We start from the raw sequence: 21,190 nt of genomic DNA on the forward strand, positions 1-21,190 counted from the left end.
TTCCTCCTCCTCCTCCTCCTCCTCCTCCGTCCCTCCATGTGTTCAGGCTGAAGAAAGCGTGACGTCACGCAGGGCTGGTCTTTGCCGTTTATTAGCCAGGGGAGCCAAGTGCCAGGTTGCAAGAGCTTCACACTGCAGCTCTGTCCGGGCCGGCGGCAGAGGGGATGTCCTACTACTAACTCCACCAAAAAAAAAAAAAAAAGAAAAAGAAAAAAAAAAAGAAAACTTTCTAGAAACTCAGTCAACAGCAAAACACTGACTGACTGACAAAAGTGTCGCAACTCGCCTCACTCCTGCTTCAATGAAACTTGAACTACTTTAGGCTTCTTCTGTTTTTTGAGCTCAAACAGAGGCACAGTCCGCACATCCACCCTGGCCACTTTTTTTTTTGAATGAGCCGGGTCACGCTTGCGTAGAGAGTTTTTTTTTTTTCTTTATTTTAATTCTCACGTTGGGATAAAGTTTTTTTTTTATTTTTTCCCTTTATCATTTAAGACTCGTGATGGCTGTCCTGTCACTAGCGTCACTACTGCTTGTAGGATTTGTGTTGACTTCAGCTGACAAGGTAAGTGTCCGTGTCGCCTCGGTTTTTTTTTTTTTTTTAAACTCTGCGCAACATCGCCTCTCAAAGTGAAGCCCGTCTGTGTGAAGTGATTTCAGCCCCGAGGCGGAAAAAGTGGGCCGACACAGCAACAGGTTTTTTAAAAAACTGTCTCCAAACTTTCCCGTTCTTGACTGTGTGAACGCGCACACTGCCTCCTCTGTGAGATACATGTTGACACTGCACACGCATGAGTTTAGCCTGTTACATAACACATGTGAAATAGAGGCATTTCTGTTATTTTCTTTTTTCTTTTCACAAGCAGCTCAGCCTCCAGTAAACTGCTGCAGGGCGGTAGTGTTGCTGCCGCTGGACATCTCAGCCTCTCTCACATTATGATTTCCTTCTGGCTTTGCTTGTACCGCATTTAACGAGCTTTTCTTTTCCTCTTGCAGGCTGGTGAAGTAGATAGAGAGGGTAAGTCCTGTTTATGTTTTTGTTCATCTTTTGTTGATAATGAGATGTGAGCTGGCAGAAAGTGTAAGGGGTTTTCCTCCGGGCACTGATAGAAAGAGAGTAACCCCTGTGCACTGAGATCAAAGTGGGAGGGGGGTTTGTGTGTGAGGAGCTCTGTAATACACCTCCCTCCTCTACTACCACCCCACCATTCCCCCTGAACACACACACACACACACACACATGCACACACACTTATATTACACGAGCGAAACTGCTTCGAGGGCTTTGTTATACAGGAAAGAGAATTCCACTTCTAAATCCTGCACATCTGTTACCCATTCTGAGGTTAAGAAACAAGTGAGCTGCAACAGTGTCCACGAAGGATCCTTTTACACCCGCCGTTATCTTCTGAACACCTCAAGGGCCCTCACACAGCAAGATGACAGCTGCCAGTCGGACCGCGGTTGGCATTTTGTGGTCGTCCCGTCCCCTGTAGTTGGCCACCGTTGGCTCTTCTTGGCCATTATCGGCCTCGTAAAACAGCCCTTTCGCCCATTTAGTGTGGTTTCTCTGAGATTTTCACCTCCCAGTTTTCGTCTGTCATGAGTTGAAGTCCACGGGGCTCGTGTAAGAAGTACTTGTATGAACAGATTTTGTCCACAAGTGATGCGGGATGAGAACTTGTTGCATTCACCAGTTTTCTTATATTAAGTTTTCTCTAAAGTTGAAACACAGTACAGACCTGTCGTACAGAGAGTTATGATTAAAATTTTATTAGCATATTACGGCATCAGACCTCAGGCAAGTTGCACCCAACAGTGTACCATCAGATACTATTTAATATTCTGTCGTCTCCCTATGAAAAGATGACTCTTCAAGGTAATTTACAAAAAGTTTGTGCTTCTAGAGTCTTGTGAATCTGACCTGAGATCAGAGAAAAGTAGGAGATGTTTAGGTTAGAATATGAAAATACTCTTTCATGAGGCCTCTCGTCGTTTTCCTGACTGAATAAACTGAACAAACAAACCGACCTTAAAGGACAACACAATTTCTTTCTTTTTTACTTTGTTTATATGTGGCGGACCCTGCCACTTTTTTCTAGCTTCAAACAGTGTTGGAGGGATTATTATTATCCTTATTTTCCTCTGAGAACAGCTTGTTTATTCAGTTACGGTAAAGATAAATATTTCTGAGTTTGTATTATTACCTCATTAATGTTTTAGATACAACATTTTGGGTTTGAATTACTTCTCCAAAACTACATAGTGCCCCTTTAAACTCATAGTTAATTAAAACCTGAAGGGTTAAGTAAGCACCTTTTTGGCTGTGAAATCGGCATCAGACTATTCAGCAGTCATGCTTATTCTATAGCGATTGGCGAGGTGTGTAGCATAGTAGAGTGGTAGAAACACAGACTAGTTTCCTCCCCTCACATCAGCACAGCACCATCTTCCATCCTGGTGGTCAGCTGGTCGTTGGCTAAAGCGGTTTGTTCAAGTTCACAAGCTTTTAAGTTTAGGTGTTGCATCAGTGCAACCCAAGTGCTTGTTGGATGATGGGATAGCGTCAGGGCTTATACCCAGCTAACCGTACACATTCTGCCCTCAGAATCCAGGAGCTGTGTCTGAAAATGTTCTGATATATGTATCTCAAGCTTTCCCGTTTGCGCTGCCTTCAGATATTGGTAATCAGACCAGCTGTAAGTCTCTGTGGTGTGTTCAGGTTCACAAGTTGTCAGGCAGAGGTGAGGCATCAGTCTTTGTCAGTGCTAATCATGGTGTGAACACTAGGGGTCGACTGATATGGTTTTTGCAGGGATCCCAATTTTTTAGTAGTCAAAGAGAACAATAACTTATATTTATACATTTGCAGTAAAAATTTAGTTTAGAATAACCTGTGCTGGAATGTAACTAACTACGATTTACTCAAGTACTGAACTTAAGTACAATTTTGAGGTACTTTACTTGAGTATTTCCATTTTCTGCTCCTTTTATATTTTCACTCCACTACATTTATTTGATAAACTAGTTACGAGTAACTTTGCAGATTCAGATTATTGAGTGAAAGGTTGTCATCATGGGTGAGGTGAATGCAGTGTTTTTCATAGTTACCTGATAGTGGTAGTGACAGTCATAGCGCTCTCTTTACACTGCAGATCGCATAGCCTTTGTAGGACAAAATCTGCACATCAGTCCATCTATCAATATGTATGTATATTTATTTTATTGAACTTTAAAACAGCTACTGGTGATTTGTATTGTGACTTTGCCTTCATGGGTTTGTTTTTTATCTTGCTGTGGACACCTGGCGAAACGGATGTTGCACAGAGATAGACAGAGATAGGCAGGTACAATTTTTGCTGGTTTGATAACATCAGCTCTCCCAGCGAGTAAAAACCTCTGCAATAAATGTCAGGATTCAGTGTTAGACCCTCACAATCAAAGAACCGAAGTGTGTCTTTGGAGAGCTGCCATTTTGTAGTACAGCAGTCATGCAGATGGACAAATCCATCAGAGCAGAAGCAGAGAGAGCAATTTGTCCACTCACGGTAGCAGAAAATAGACCGAGCGCTGTGCTTAAGAATTCCATTTATACTTCTTCCACACTAGCTCCGCTAAACCAGCCGTCACACACTACAATGAAATTAATCATGCAGCTCACGCTATTTCAGCTGTGAAGTTGATATTTGACAAAAAAAAAATAATACAAGAAAGACAAAAGAGGAAAGAAAATACAAGAGAAAAACCAAATCCAAATTTGCATGAGAATACTGATAGAAACAGAGAATCGCCCGACTTAATGAATTAATGTCAGGGAAGGTAAAGCTTAAATTAGAATTAATTCATTATTTAAAACATCATCTTCTTCATCTATAGATGGAATTTCATCAAATTATGCGGGATTGCTCGGACTGCGTGTGTGGTCATACCATCAACATTTTACAGTATATATAGGAGAAATGGCAGTTCATGTCAGATAAGCAGCCTCTGCAATGAGTTATGGGATTACTCACTGGGAAATGGTTGCCAGAGTAGGTGAAGGTTGTATGAAGATAAACGGCGCAGAATTGGTTCAGGCAAGAATTGGTCATGTTTTTACATCAAGATTTGTCTCGTACCAAACAATCCAGGAGAGGGTTTTATATTTACACCTCGTAGATCAAGAGTCATAAGCTTATGTGCTTCATTAATGACCACATGGTGGCGCCGCCTGCACCACAAAGTAATTACATATATATCTTGGCTTATGGCAGAAATCTCTTTAACAACAAACAAAGCAGACCATACAAATGAACTGATGGGACTTATAACTGTGGCAGAGATGGATAGGACTCACTCCTGTCATCTCTATCTGATGCTTCTGAGGGTTTGCAACAATCAGATGTTTACTTCATGAAAGTAGAGATATGTGGCGGCAAAAAAACCCCGTTTTATTTTAAATTGCAGATGTTCCTTCTAGTTCAGTATTTTATTCAGACATTTTCACTGCCGTTTGATCCTCAAAGATCAAGACAGAAAGGTTTGAAATGTCCAGATTAGATAAAACAAAAATCAATTGTCTAGCTATTTAGTGTGTCCTCGAATTGAATCATTTGCAGGGTAAAAACTGAACAACCCCAACCTTACCCTTAGCCCTTTCAACAATGTATGTTAATAAGCTGCAGCAATGTGTCCTTAGTGTTTCATATTTGGATTAAATTGATGTTAGATGGAATTTTTCCTCTGTAACTGTGGATGTCATTGAGGGAGTCAAACACTTTCCACATTTCTTGGCCTTGCCATTTCACTTTGACAGAATGTATCATTTTGAATAGACTCAGAAACAATGAGAGGTACTCTAAGTGCATGTAACTGTAGCACTGAAGTGCCAAATCCTTTTTCTCATTTTCTTTTCGGGTGACACAGTGAATGATTAGATGGTCTTTTAGAATAATATAATGTGTTGACTCTAAGTGCTGTCTGGTCTCGCCAATCATTGAATGTATTTTATCTTTCACTCCAACTTGTGAGCAATTGTGCCTCTTTTGCGAACAGCGTCAGGTTTAAAATGTAACCTTGCAAACCTCCAACTTCTGGGTTTTTCAGTTTGTCAGACCAATTGTACTCCTTTGAAAGTAAGCTTTTATCCTTCTTCCAAAATAAATGGATTCCAATACAAGGTTCAACATTTGCAGCTCAGTTCAGCAAATATTACATAGTACCTCTAGAGCAAAGCCAAGACTTAAGGCCTATTCAAAGTTGATGCTCCTTTAAATGTAAGGCTGTCCAGAAATACTTCAATCAGATCATTTCTTTAAATTTTTTCTAATCCCATTACACTTGCTAGGCCTTGCTTTGATGGATTACTGGATAAAATAATATTTTTTCAATCAGTAGTTTCTGAGTCTCTTTAGAGCAGCGAGCTTCTTCATGAACACACTGTTACACTGTTATCTTCCAAAGTCAGATCAGTTTTCGTTATTTCTCATGAAAGAATCCAGGAGTCATGTGTTTGTCTGTGCTCCTCTTTAGCTTGTATAACCTGGGTGAGGCTGAAGTGAAAAACGTGATGTCATCAAATTCAGCAACATTTGAATCAGATGTACTGTAATGACTGTTGTGGGGTTAAACTTGTAATCATGAAAATATTTCAGTTCCAGCTGATTTGGCGAAACTTGTGATTACCATGGTAATAGCAAGGGTGGTTAAATACTGTACAACAAACACTCCTTTAGTTTACAGAGCAGCCCAACAAAGTCACAATGCTGTCAATAAAAAGTTGTAGAAAAAGTTGCAAAAAACAAACTCTGGGGAAATATGCAATGCCACAGTCCAAACTTAAATCAGTCCTGCACACGACCTGCACAACTTTTTCATATACTAGTATCAAACAAATAACTCTGTGTCACTCATGTTTGCAGAAAGAGTAAAGTTAACTGGATGTAACTGCGAGGTATTTGCCCTCATAAAAAGGCCTTTGCATGTTAAAAACAGACACGTGCCTGCAGTTTGCTTTGGTTTTGGTCTTATGACAAAAATTTTCAAAGTTTCAGAGAAACGTCATCAGGATGCTTTCATCCCTCACAGCTAAATGTGTTGCGTCGGTATCATCGTCATCATCATCAAATGGCTGATTAATAACTGCGTGCTCTTTCTCAAAAGCTTGTTTTCTTTTAAATCACATTTGTCCAGAGCATGCACACTATGATTTGTAAAGCATGTAATTTCCTCAGCCATGTAATTTGAGTTTCACCATTGACACCTGTTTAAATGTCTTCTAGTCAAAACCTACAAGATAATGACTAGGTTTCGATATTCATGTTACATTTTTTCCCAACCAAAACTCAACCCAAAGATCTTGAATGTGTCTGCCGTTGCACACATGTGGAAAAGCAAACTAAGCCTGGGTGGAAATTTCCTTTAAACCGAGAGTGTTTCAAGGCCCACAGATTTCCTCGTACAATTGAGCTGACCACAAATTAGCCAGTGAACAAGCGCCTGAGGGCAAATGAAGCACTATGCCAAGATAATATTGATCACCATCCAGTAAAGGATGCATATTTTTTGTGCTGGGTATGTATTTTGGACATGTTTAGGGTAACAACAACTTATCAAGAACATCTGGAGGGAAGACTTCTCTGCGCTTTAACTAAGCCTGTAGTTGTATTGTCGGATCTAAAAGCATCATGCTTTGATAGAGACACTGGCCGAGTCTTGGTGAGATTATGGTCATACCCGTCTGTAAGAACATCATGCGAACAAGGCTATGAGATGGTGCAAAAAGTCACAGCTTCTACATTTATGTTAAAGACCAGTGGAATGGCACAACGTAGGATCTTTCCTGAGGCGCAGGGTGACAGTAAGGGCTAAACTTCTGCTTAAGAGCTGTCCAAGGTCTGCTGTACTGGCTAATTCAAATACAATTCATTGTGATGTGTAGCATGGTGCTTACCTTTGGATTTGGTTTGGAGTGTTGTTCTAGTATTGTATCGAAGCTTTATATATTCTGGTATCATCTTACCTCTGACTTTGAAACTTGTGATGTGTGTGGGAGAGAGAGTGTGTTTTCACAGCACAACACATTGCAAACACAACCCTGTAGGTCTTTGCTGCATGGAGCCACAGAGTTCACAGCATATCACAATAAAGTTTGGTCTGAAAAAGAGACTGAAAAGTTTTCGAACTTATTTTACAAACATGCAGGAGTGTGTTGTTGATGTTTCTCCCTCCTTCTGGCTTGAAAAAAAAAAGCTCTCATTGTCATTGTGTTGTTTTACAGATCAGCTGAGGAGTCGCCTGAAGGAGTATGGCCTCGTCACTCCCTTCAGCACCGACTCCCATGGACACTACCTGTCGCACCTCCTCTCCGCCACTCACAAGCAGCGCGTCAAGAGGGAGGTGTTTTCCTCTGGTGATTCTGAACAGAAACTTTTCTTCAACATCACCGCCTTCGGGAAGGAGTTCCACCTCCGTTTGCACCCAAACAACAAGTTGGTGGCGCCGGGTGCGATGGTGGAGTGGCACGATGAGGTCGAAGGCTTCGGGAATGTCAGCAACAGCACTGGTGATGATGCCAGCGCAGGCTTCAACCAGACTGAATCCACCACTGCAACGGAGAGGATACTGCGCCGTGAGCTGCTAAAGACGGACTGCACCTTTATTGGTGACATCACAGACGTCCCCGGGGCCGCGGTTGCCATTAACAACTGTGACGGACTGGTAAGTCCTTCTCATCCATAAAGCTCACAGTCCCCCACCCCCTCAAACCCTGTTTCTTCATTACAAAAGTGCCATGACCTTATCAACTGACACAAATGGATTTAAGATGTCCGTAACTCCTGAGTTTAGCCTTTCTTTACGTCAGCACTCACGGCATTTTTACAGCACATTGTTCTTGGAGATATTCTTCAGGCGGGCAGAGGGAATAGCTTTTTGTACAGAAGTTTGTCACGGGTGAGTGGCCAACCATTGCAGCCACAAACCCAACGGATTTTCCCCCCGAACCTCTTCCCAACATAAAACATGAGTTTCCTTTGTGCTCCACAAAAGTCTGCAATCCTATCCTCCCCATCACCCCTCATAAAACACTTGAGCAGTAATTGGGGAATGACCTGGGCCAAAATCTCTCAGAGTAGGCCAACGAAACATCTTTGCATTCAAGGAAAATACTCGGTTAGCCAAAAACAAAGAACTTCAAAGGAAGTTCGAGGCTGAAACGCTGCAGTCTTTAAAGACAGAGCAAAGATTCACCATGTTAAAAAGATAAACCTGGTGTAAGAACTTTGTGATGATTTATCCTAACAAGACCGGTCTGTAGCCAGATACCACTCAAGTGAATTTATCTTGCACTGCAACATGAGTTGGGAATTGGCAATCATTGATTGATTGATTGATCATTGATTGCTTGGTGAATGGACTAATAATTCTGCAAGTTGGCACATTTCAAAGGGAAGCCTTAATTAGATAACTGAGCACTTTGTTTTATTCCATTTATAACGCAAACACAATAGCTAACATAACTTCAGCAATCAAAATGCATCCTCATTGTGTTTCAGACTCATCTCGACTTACAGAGTTTATCATGATAAAATATAGCCCCTTTATGTTTTCGGCGCCACACCGGTGGTGACGCTCCAGGAATGACATGACTGTCAGTTTGATGAATTGCTGTGACAGCAATGCTTTTGTGCATCAATTCATGGTTCACTGAGGATGACTCTTAATGTTGCGACTACTGCAGGACAAATTCATCACTTATACAGTGAAACACAACACGAACAAAACAAAAACACAGATTTTGAGCAGACATCCACGCTTCCCAGACGATGAATCCTACTGACTTTGGTGACACTCATTTCCTCATCCACCACCAGCAAGTCGACATTTTTGGGTTTGAGTGAAATGTCTCTGCAGAAATGTGATGGATTGCCCTTAAATTTGATACACGAATTAATGTTCCCTGCAGGGTGAATTCTGATACATTCCTCTAAACCTCTGACTTTTCATCCAGCCCCAGTAGCTGGGCAAAATGTTTAGTTTGTCTGACATTTCATACGGTGCTACTTCTTTGACCAAATGCCTGCAAAACTAATGACATTCAATAGCACACAGAACTACCATTATACCTGCCAGACCTTACCATGTTATTACTGTCATTGTGAGCATGTTTGCATGCTGATTGTACTATATAGCTAAAAGCACCACTGCGACGTAGCAGAGCACAGATTGTGTGTGTGTGTGTGTGTATCCCCTCAGGATTTTATTCTCAGAGGGTGGCCAAAGGTGCTTCTGCAGGGGTTCACTTTATTCTCTCCAGGTTTCTAACGCTTTTAACAGGGCAGCACATGCACAGAGAGATTCTCACATGCAGGCAGGGGCAAGTCACTGGCCAGTAAAAGCTGAAGCAAGTGTGTGATGTTTATCTAATTTTTTTATAGAGGTGGGAGGAGATTTTTATGAAAAAATAGGCTGACTTCCCTGGAAGACTATCAGGTTGATTCACAAGCAAAAAGCTGACAGCATTTGTTTTGGGTTTTGCATAAAATGTGAGTTTACCATCAGACAATCAATGCACAGTATTTTCCTCACAGGTTCAGGCTAAAATCTTCCAGTAATCGGACTGAAATAAGAGCTCCTGACAATAGAAATAACAGTCCAAGTGAGAGATGACTAACATGGTAAATGACCATTTTCCTGTTTTTAAGGATTCCTTGAAACAGGCTCTTACACTTCCTGGTAAACATCTTCATCTTCAATTATGACCTCATTCTTCCTCAGTAGATGAATCATTTGGTCAATGAAATGTCACCTAAAATAGCCATTGCAGTTTCCGAGAATGCTAGTTGACATTTTTTATGGCCGTTCTCGGTCTTTCCAGCCTAAAGTCCAAATTTTAAAGATAGTCAGTGTGCTATCAAGAATAACAGCAAGTTCAGTGTTTTCCACAGAATGGCTGTAAAAGTATTAAATGCTCAAATGGTTCGGACAAATATACTCGGGCAGCCATTAATATACCTGGGCGGACCGCCCAAGTAAAACATATGTGTGGGAAACACTGAAGTTTCCACATTCAAGAAAATGAAATCAGCTCATTTTTGTCATTTTGCTTAACAAAATTCTCACAATTCTCACAAGCTGCTCTTTTCTGCCCTCACCATATCAGGTTTTCTGGGCGGTAAATGGCCTACATAAACTGCATTCCCACTACATGCAATATGTGACACTTACCCTCCCACTATCGCCTGTCTGCTTTATTCTGTTGGCGCTTTAAGTTAACTTTGTTTGTGCGACACACAAAAAGTAGAGACAGTATCCAAATGATTCACACATGATTCACACATAGTCACATAGTCTGGCTGTCCATCAGGCGCACTGGAAATCCTGACAGGCCTGCTGGTGGCTCTTTGGGATGCTTGTACCGCTGTGAGCCACCTCCCTTTCAAACTCTGTTGTAAGCGAGCTTGTGAGTTAAGATCCTCATGGGACAATATGTTCATATCACTAGATATATTTCATCAATTCAAGCAGAATTCACTCTTTATGTTTTATTATGCAGTGATATTTGAATGTCAGAGCCGCTGACAGTGAACTGACAGAATATCAAAACACCTCTCTTCTTTCTAAACTGAGCAACTGCAGTGTCTCTTGTGTGAACTCCCAAATATAATCTCTAAAAATAAACACAGTAAATACAATGGCAATGTCAAGCACATGTCCTCAAAGATAATACCAGTCTGACCTTTAAATCCCTCCTCTGAGCTGCAGGATTTGGCCATTTCCTTCGATTGGAGCAGGAGGAAGCACTTCATCACTTGGGCAGATTCAGTCCCTCTAAGACATTTATAGTTGAATCTCGCAGGAGATGCTGGCCTAAGAGGGGGCCACACAGGATGTGAGAGTTTTGCTTTGTAAATACTGTCGTGGCAGGATGTCACTTTAAAGACGCCAACAGCCATCAAAGGGTCAGGCACTTTGCTCAGTGTAATGCTGATTTGAAAAGTCTGCTGCTGCAGCACCGCATGGTGCCATACTACAGTGAACCAACCTGTCAGTGGTCGTTCTATTTTTTGAAAGAATACCCAAATCTGACAAAAAACACTCAATAATACAAGTCTGAATTTAAAAGTTGTTGCATTTTGCAGCTCGAATACTCATTTTTTTGCCCTGTTATGGGCAAGAAACAACACATTTTGGATATGCTGATTCATAAAATCTGGGTAATAATCAGTTAACAGTGATCTGCTCTTTAGAGAAGTCTGCCATGTACGAGACCATACGATGCTCAGGGATGTAAGACCAGGTTAACATTTTTCTCTACATGGTATTTCTGGACATGATACATGAACTGTCAACATCATAAAAGGATTTCTTTTAATGTCAAGATCAGTGTTGTGTTACAATAGAAACCAAAAACAAAATTAAGATGTTCGGGGACATGCGTAAAATCGGTAAAAATGACCGAAATGGTACAAATCAGGACATAAAACTGGGTTTTGTCTCCTCTGATATTTTTGGATAAACATCAGTGAAAACCAGAAAAAGTACCATATCTTTCTCGATATACTACATTCTGAACCTTGCTCTGATGCTGAACATGATGATCTGTCTGCAGCCTAAATGCAAAGTTTGCAGGACTGCATAACTGGAGATCAAACACTCACCAAACCAGTGGTTGCTGATGAAAAAGCTTGTTGTTGAGGGCCAGTGGTCTTTGATCTCAAGTGGTAGCCCTAGCCCCTCGCTAGGTGTGTGTTTTACTGTTTCTTAATTATAGCCAGGCTGCTGTCTGGAAGAATTTACTGGAGGAGGCAGGCAGGCAGGCAGGCTGACTGCTAAATGCTTATGAGGCAGATACTTCCTCTGCTTCAGCAGCAGCGTGGGGGTGAAGTTAGGGTAATCCTTGCCGGCCTGTGTGGGAGACAGCCTTCATGTTGCATGCATGTCAGAGAAACAAGGGATTTTTTCTGCTAAAGGCGGATGAAGTATACCAGTGCTCAGCTCTGTTTTCTGCCTCTTGACGTCTAATGTCTGGAGCAGAAGTTAATCTGTCAGGGTTGGAAAAGAGGTCACATTCAAACAGGTGTAGAATGTCAGCACATTAGCACATTGATTTGTCACGTTCACTCCAATGTTCAGTGATAAGAATTTTGATACAAGGCCTGACTCATTTTCCAACTTGTTGCCAAAGTAAAGGCTTTGAATGTTAAGTCTGACTTTTTGAGGGGGAGCCTCTTGTAATCCTAAATATGGGAAGGCTACTGTGTTTGATTCTCAGTCAACTCTTTCCTGAAGATTTGTGTGTGTGCTGCCTCTATACTTTTGGGTATTCAGCAGCTGGACCTGAAAATAAGACTTTGAAGAATGCTGGAAGTTTGTCGTTGACCTCAATAACTAAGAAAGAGGAACTGAATATCTCGATACATATATTTATATTTACCTTTTGACTCAATCTAATCAGCAGCTGTACTAAGCAGTTCTACGTCGTTTACATGTTCACATTTATGTAACTTTCTGAGAGAGTTCTAGACGGTGCTGGTGTCCAGTCCAGATTGACATGGTCAAGAAAGTTGAGGCGCTTTTAACAAAAAAAAAAAAAAATAAGACAAATAACAAACTTAATCTTGTGATTACAAAAATAATTCTGATGCATATGGATGCATGTTCTTTCTAATGGCGTCCTTTAAATTATCTCTGACGTATGCATGAAAAGAAGAAGCTCTGGTGTCTTGGCTGAAATTGAAGCGTGATTTCCCCAGACTGAGTGAAACACTGCAGCCTTGTGTGGTTCACAAACTATTTGGAGCTTTATGAAGATTGATTAGACTGATAAAGATCCAGAAAAAAAAAAAAGCCTGTTACTATCTTCTGTATTTCCTGAGTAAAGATCAAAGAGCAGACATACGAGCTACTGTAAATCTTTAAAACATGGACTGTCTTTTCAACTTTGTCACTGTTTTTGGAAATATGTGGCTCAGTGAAGGAATTTGCTTCCGTTTATGGGATATAATGACAGTGTTTGATCCGGGACACAGCTGGTCTGTAAGGAGGTTTGTTGTGAAAGGATGATAGCTTTACGAGTACAGTACGTCCATCGTAAACATTCGGAGGGATGGTTGGTCACGTGAGTCTTGTTTCTTTTTCACGTGGATGAAACATAAAGCATGCTGCAAAAAAAAAGCATCAGAGCAAAACAACGAAGGAATGCGACTGACCTCGAGATGTCAGAAGTGGATGTGTACTGTATCATTCCCATCCTCCTCCTCCCCCAACATGTCTCAAAGCCCATGTCTGGCCTCTCCTCATGCGCTCACAGGGTTCCCTTGTCACAACCTTAATGGTTCACATACTGCAGATATTTTATTGAGGAGTCGTTACCCTGAAAGGCAAAGAGGGGAAGCTTCTCATGTCTGATGTATTTTTGGACTTAAGGACTGAGGACATAATCTCTGTGTCTGTTTCTTATCCAGCTACGCAGGGCAGGGGAGATGATCGAGGAGTATGAATTTAATAATCTGATTTGGGATACGTAACTCCCTCATGCTGTTATAAATGGCATGAACCGTAATATAGCCCCAGGCCTGAAAACATTCAAACATTGATTTAAAATAAACAGTGTTCAGAGGCAAATATTCAAACATGTTAAGCCACTAGTGAGATTGAGTTTTGTTTTCACTCTGATGCAGAGCCGGTGCTGCCTGTTGTGGATGAGTCTTAATATGTCCTCTGGGATGAAACACATGTCTGACTTCAGCCGTGTTGAAATGAAACCCTTGCAGAGTAGGAATAAGCTTAAAACTCCACCATGAGGTTGACGTTTGAGAATTTGAGTGAATGGTCTTGGCAGCTATCGGATACTTAGTGCTTACTTGCTAAAATATGATGGTAAACATGGTAAATGTACTGCTAAACATCAGCATGTTAACATTTACATGTAGCTCAAAGCATCTCTGTGCCTACGTGGAACCAATCTAAGCTTCAAGCATGTCTTAATGTTGTTATTCTTGTAATGCTTTCACCATAATGCTTGCTCGGCTTTACTGAAATAGACTAATGTGTTCTCTTAGATGAACAACTCATTTATATTTAAAGGGCACTATTTACACAGTAGAACCAGGGTTTGGTGACGTGTGCAGCCCGTCCTTATCAGAAAAATGACCCATATCTACATTTCTTGTTAGGCAGCAACCTCTAGTGGCTGTAGTAATCATTACAGCAGCAAAGGAGGAAATCAGGGCAACGGCAAGACAAAGACACAACTTTGAGGAGACCACTGTTCACGTCCAGTGTGAGAGTGAAAGCAAATTGTGAGTTATTTTAACTAAGTAATGTAGTCAAGTTACATCATCTGCGTTACACAACTGAAGTCACGCACTCCACGTAGGTATGTTCGTAACTGAAGTTACAAAAGTAATGTAGTTATTTTATCCCAAACCATGATGTTTCCCTAAACCTAACCAAGCAGTGTTCTTGCCTACACCTAATCAAACTGTGAATGTACAATGAAGGTCTGGTTTGCTGTTCCTGGTACGCTCCAAGGGTCAGGCTGTTTCGGAAGTCACTGGCAAACGAGCATGTGTTGGGTCTATAACATAGATTTATAAACTGGTAGAGATTTTGTTATACCATGGCATCTATTCCTTTAATATCTTAACATTTTTGCATCAATATGATGATGAAGTAACTTGATTTGTCAGGTATTTAACTCACTGAATCAGTCAAACTCACATATTCCCAACACATTATATATTAACATCTCCCTGACCTTTAAGTTGAAATTAATTTGAGTTTCGAGTTCAAGAATGAACCTCCAAGCTCCTATATATATTTCAATTATGAGAAACAAATGAATGAAGAAAATAATTGTTTTAAAATGACATATGACATGCGATGGTTAAGTGTTGACATAAAGCCCTTGGCAATTAGACTCTACTGGGAGATTTTGTAATTGAGGGATGTCTGCCCTGAGCAGCAGCAAGATAATTCCCCCCATGGAGTCCAGACACTGGTGATGGTGGTGGCTGATAACGCTGCTGCGACTGCTAGACTGATAATGATGAAGCTGATAAATCTGTGAAGATTGGATGGTGATGGGGAAGAGGAGGAGGGCGTGCACAACAGCCGCATGAACAAATTAAAGGCAGGGAGAGAAATATATTAAAAAAGGAGAGCCAGATGATTGGCTAACAATGTAGGTGTGTCGCTGTGCTATTGGATAGATGTGACCTGCTGATGAGAACAGCCCCAGAGTGTGACAGCAGGGAGTTTATGAATGAGCATGTGTGACAGGAGTGAACAACAGGATATTTGAGAAATAAACTACCTTCTTAAGCATGCAGTAGAGTAGTGTGAACCTTCGCCAGAGCTTCATATAAACTGTTTCTTAATTGATTTTCCAGTTTCACTTTACACAGATATAAATTGACGTATCCTGAAAAAAAAAGGCTTATCCATACATGCCCAAGTGGAGTCTTAACATCTGTACAACGATGTGAGTGTGTGAACAAGCTAATAAATAGCTGCCAACCATTTAATGTGATGCTTTTATTAAAGAATGGTCAAAACTTAACCCAATCGCTAGAATATATGTTGGTAATGTGTGTTTGCCTCTGATATGTTGAAACGTTTCTTTAGGTTCAGTTTTCATTTTATCTTGTGACAGTGCTGTGGTGTTGTGTGGTTAGGTTTACAGACAACTAACACTTGTTCAGGGTTAGGAAATATCCCGTTTGGCTAAAATAACTGGAACACAGCTGGAAATCGCCCCTATGTCTCCTTTAAAAACACATCATGTGGATTCATGCTTACAAATGTTGAAACGCAGTCTTGAACTGTGGTCACTGGCTTCTCAGGTTTCTCGCCTGTAACTCCGCCACCTTCCCCTTCAACTCCTGATATGGAAGTCGGGGCCTGGACATGTAATGTGGATGTGATATGACAGGTATTATAGACCAATATGGTAGCCAATGACACACACAAACGCGTCAGTGGTTTGCAGAAATGTTAAGTGCCAACATTTTATCCTGGCGACTGGGCTGAGAAACGATATGACCCACAACAGGAAGTGTTTGAAAGAAGTAAAGCTGCGATGCACGCTGTATTGTCTTAATTGAGAGCTGTTGCATGTATGCTAATGTAATATAAAGGTGCGACTTTCGGGGGACCATCAACGCAGCTACAGCTGTATTATGTAGGGAAATATGCAGTGATTCAGTAAAAAGTGACATCCCTTCTTATTGTCACTGCATCGCTGACAGATTGTGACTTGAGTGTTCAAATAGAAATCTGTTTGATTTGGTGCTCTATATCCATGTGGTTCAGAGCAGCAAGCAGGTTTTTCTAATTTCAGTCGATTGCGGATCATCAGATCTGTGTCATGTGTAAGAGGGGGGGGGGGGGAAATCAGACCAAGAACAGCAGCTTTTATTTCATCTTGACAAACAAACTGTAAGCTGCCTGGAAATGCCTTAAAGCAACAATGAAATACTGCTTCAGCCCCACTCATTAGTTTCCATGAGGCAGGACAGCTGGAACAAAACCCTCCTCTTATCCCGAGTCGCATGAAGGAGATAATTTTTTTTTTTTTTTTTTTTTTGGTGAGCAGGCCTTGGCAGACAGACCAACCGATCGACCGACAGATACAGACAGTCAGAGGCAGAGCTGACCTGAGAGCAGCACCGACTGTTGATATTAACCTTTACCTTGCCAGCGGCTCTGTTAAACTTGGACACCTCTTAATGTGTGTCATGTTACATAATCAGCTCTACCAGCCAAAAAGGCTGAGGTACTGCTGTGTCTGTGGCATGTGAGTCTCGCAATTGTAAACACACTGCAGGCCCGATGGGTAATGCACCAGTTAGTGTCCTTTCAGAGCAAAAGCCTGCATGATGGAGGACATTTTAGCTGAAACGCTCTCCTGATCCCCTCGCCTTGGAGGAAACGTTTACAACGCTGAGATTCATGAAGAGTGACAAAATGAGCAAATAAGATATGCTAATGTTTTGCTTAGAGCTACGTGTGTTCAGTGGCCTAAACTTTTGGCCTTGGAGACATAAAAGAGCATTCTGGACGTGCACAGCTCTTGACATATCTGGAGCTGCCGTGGAGGGGAAAAAAAAGCAAAGAAAATATCCTATTTGATTAGAAAAAGAAAGTGAGCCAGTTCCTCTTTGCAGTGAACTGTAGTCGGGCACAAGAGTTTTATTCACTAATAGTTCTTAATGTTTCTTGTTGACTTAGCCAAGGCTTGTTGCAGAGGCTTGACCCCAGAGCTGTTTGGGTATATGGTTTGAGGTACAGGAGGGGAGGCTGTGCAAAGCCAAGCTGTTTCTTCCAAGATCTCTCCTCAGCAGTCGAGAGTTCAGCTCAGTGTGTACTGCAGGGGTGCTTTTATTGATATTTATGTGTTGAAGCATTTTTAATCATGACCTATATTAACATAAGAGGAGCCCACATTTTCTGTTGTCGTTACAGACAGACATTGGGAGCCTTTCACCAGCGAGAGGTTTTATTTTAAGTCAAGCGCGGACTCCTCACCGCCTCCTCAAAGCCGTCTGTAAATGTTTGCTCTGTTTGCTGGAGCAGCACAAAAAGACTCGGCTGAAATAAATTCTGATATTGTTTCTCAAAGTGCAGCCTGCCCTGCACTTTAACCAAAAACTCTTAAATTTCAGTTTGTTATCAGCAAACGTTGTTGACTTTCTAATATTTCATTTTATTTTAACAAAATCTGCTTAAATACATCTGAGGTTCAACTACAAACATAAACACACTGAAAAAACTAAATGTGTTGGGGATATGGATAAGATGATTTATAGTTTTAATTTCCCTTAAGTTGTTTAATATTTTCGCAAATTGTTAAGCATTCTCCAAAATAGTTCAGACTTCTCCACCAAGACTTTTAGTCCCTGCAAATCACAAGAAATTAACTTGTGTGTTTTTTCCCCTTAAAGTTTCTTTAAAGGCCTGGGGATGAAAATGGCAGGTAATGATGACGAAGGTTTGCTCACATTTTTGAAAGCAAACACACCTTTGAACAACACCGAGGGTGAAAGGTGGCAGTGTCCTGGCTGAATTCAGACCTTTTTTTCATCCTTGCAGTACCTCAGCTTTTTTTTTTTTTTTTTTTTTTGAACGAAAGCACGTTCATACCGACCTCCTTAAGAAGTTTAGACTGAAAGAGACTGTTTTTGAAAAACTGGAGCCCTTCAGCTGAATCCCATATGTTTTCTTTGGCAGACGAGTGCTGTCTGCTTGGCTGAGGCTGATGTTGGGGATATTAAACTGATGGAACACAGCACTCTTGATCCCTTTTTTGAGGGTTGTGTTTAAAGTCTCTGTCAGACACCTGCCATTGTCTCCCCCTGATATTGGACAACACCGACAACTGGGTGGCAAAAAATGTGCCATCAGAAACCACTCTGCTGTGGAGCCAAGCTCGAGATGGCAGCCAGGTTTGACGTAATGTGAAAGTGTTTTTAAAGCCAGTTGTTGCGCTACATTTTTTTAACGCTAATTATGGGACTGTTGCCAAATAATCATCCACAAGGCATTTTATCTCCCAGACATGCCCTCCCAGAGACATCATTTCCAGCTGGCGAAGGATTTTCCTGATGTTTTTTGTTTGTGAAAGAGATTCCTGGAAGATAATTTTAAAGTAGTTTGGATGAGGGTGACGTGATGCGTGAATACTGTACATGCTGGTTTGTTGGGATTATCACATGCATGCTTTGCTCCACACATCAGTTCACCTCAAGCTGATCTCGCTGATATTCAGCAGATTGAATTAAGGCTTTCATCACTGGAAAAACAGACTAGTTTGAGGTTATGCAGAGTATCTCCTTTTGTTCAGTGCAATAAGTCTGATTTTTACAACCTTGACACAACACGACCTTTACCTTTGTGGGTTCGATCACTTTGAAGCTGCAGTGTATGATTGTTTTCATTGTCCAATTGATCCATATGTCCAGTGGTTCCCAACCTTTTTGCTTATGACCTTTTGAAACAAAGCTTTATGTGCTGAGGCATCTCCTTTAGAGGTGACTTTGGGAGACATCTCATTGATCACAGGGTTGGTGGTTCAATATATGGCTCCTCCTGTCCACGTGTCCTCGAGCAAGACGCTGAACTAAAGGAGGGTGATATGGTCCTAAAATGATATCCTGATAGTTTAGGGTATATTGGCTATAACGATATTCTTGACCATATGACAAAACTATGAAAAATATTTTTGATTTAGACGCAAAAGTTGGTGAGCTCTTCTTGTACTTAATTAACTTAACTTAAACCACACCTCTTTCCCACTAGCAAAGTCGCTCCTCCACCGTGGAGCTGATAGCAATGTTACTTTCACTTTCAGCCATGCTTTAAAAAAAAAATCTTCATTTCATTGCTTCTAAAAGAAAAACAATTAAGCACAATCAAACCAAATAACAGTGAAATCAACTGTACAGGCAAATAAAGGATAAATAAATAAATAAATAGTGAAAGATAATAAATGTTATATTCATAAAAAAACAATGTAAATAGGACATAGAATATGAAATAGTGACAAAAACAACATGCCAGGGGTTAATGTAAATATAATAATTTACGAAAATATTCAAATAGAAGCACTGTCGCACAGTTTCTTGCTGCTTTCCTGTTCTTTGTAGAGGTTATTGTTTTAATATAACGCTCCAATTCCTTTTTGAAAGCCTGGGTGTGAGGTTTTGTCTGAGCAAACTTGCATTTATTGATGTAAAACTAAATAGTCTTCTTCATATTTTGTGTTGAAGCTTACAAAACCAAAAATTGTCCATTTTCCAGTAGAAGTTCAAAGCAACACACAATCTTTCACCCGTGCTTATTGTCGACGTGCGTAACTGTATGAAGTCATTACGTCAACAAGTTGTAAGACTGTCATCACAATATGATGCTTTTTTATGATATTAAAAACCACACCGATATTGTGACTGATACAATATGGCACACCTCACAATGAACCCCGTCTTGCTCGCTGCCAGCGGTCTGTCGACTGGTGAATGAGAGCCAAATTGTGAAGTGCTTCGGCTGCTCAGCACATTTACCATTTTAGCTGAGACGCCTTGTCACCAGTTGTAAGCACTTATCTCCACAGGTTATGTATTTATTTGAATACATTTGGAGCCCTGGAGATAAAACTTTCATGATAACCCATGAGAAAAACTCTTTATATTGTATTTTTCCTCTGTTTTCCCCCAAGGCGCTAATCATACATACATGATATAATAAATAAAACAAGAATAAAAGTGTCAAGCTGTTAAAAACTTTAGAAACAGCTTTGCCACTTTTGTCAAAAATGTTTTCGTACATCATTTCATCCAGTACTTTGACTGAAATGATATCTTACACTGTAGCTCCCAGCAACAGTTTCTCTTTCGTGTTGTCTGGAACTCAACCACAAATAGTTTAAACGGGCAGAGAACTGTCCTGAGTGGTTATATGAGTGATTATATGCCCTGAAAATGTATTTAAAAATGTGTTGAGCTCAAAAAATGTGCTCCCCGGAGATTTTGGACTCATAAATGAAAGAAAAGAGGCATTGTTGCAGTTTCAAGTGTACAACTCTACTTTTAAACCATGCTGTTTTAAATATGAGTGGCTCTCCTACTCACAGTTCTTCTGATATCGTGCTGGTGGGGGGCAGGCTCATCACATTTTATCTGGATGGATCGTTCACTTGATTTGTCTCTTTCTGTGAGCCACTCAGTCGTTCTAACTGTGAAGCGACAGTACCAATCACACTGCTCAGTTCTCTTATTCATAGATAATTACATTATGTGATTCTAGGTGAAATAATCGCTGAAGGACGTCCTTCAATTATTCATCCAGCCTCCATCTTTATAAAGATGTGTCTCTGCATGTGTGTGTTAGAGAGAAACTGGCTGTGCAAAGACTCTCATTAGATTCTTCTTTCATTCATTTCTATTTCTTCTCTTTATTGTTTTGATTTGTTTGTCTTTAACAGCAGCTTACACATAAATAATGAAAAATGCTGAGATAAAGATACACACTGGACTGTGTCGATGCCACTCTTGTCATGTGGGAGCAACAATGAGGCCAAAAAGTAGCTGTTTTGCATTTAAACACTCAGAGCGTTTAAGCAACACATTGACAGCTGTTTACTTTCGTCCGGCATGTTTCGGCATTATATGGCATCAACTGGGCAGCTTGAGTTGTTGCTTCGACTTGAGCG

At 40.8% G+C, this 21,190-nt stretch overlaps 1 protein-coding gene across 1 annotated transcript in view; it reads left to right on the plus strand.

The window, feature by feature from the left end:
* Positions 1–491: 491 nt before the first annotated feature.
* The window catches only part of adamts3 (ADAM metallopeptidase with thrombospondin type 1 motif, 3), a 123,929-nt gene continuing 103,230 nt past the window's right edge, over positions 492–21,190 (plus strand). The window contains exons 1-3 of the mRNA XM_084360176.1: positions 492–565; positions 997–1,018; positions 7,259–7,698. Coding sequence (XP_084216302.1) covers positions 503–565; positions 997–1,018; positions 7,259–7,698 — 525 coding nt within the window. The 5' untranslated portion in view covers positions 492–502. The remainder of the gene's footprint in view (positions 566–996; positions 1,019–7,258; positions 7,699–21,190) is intronic.

The sequence above is a fragment of the Pagrus pagrus genome (assembly GCF_965226575.1).
Source record: "Pagrus pagrus genome assembly, chromosome: 8".
Taxonomy (NCBI): Eukaryota; Metazoa; Chordata; class Actinopteri; order Spariformes; family Sparidae; genus Pagrus; species Pagrus pagrus.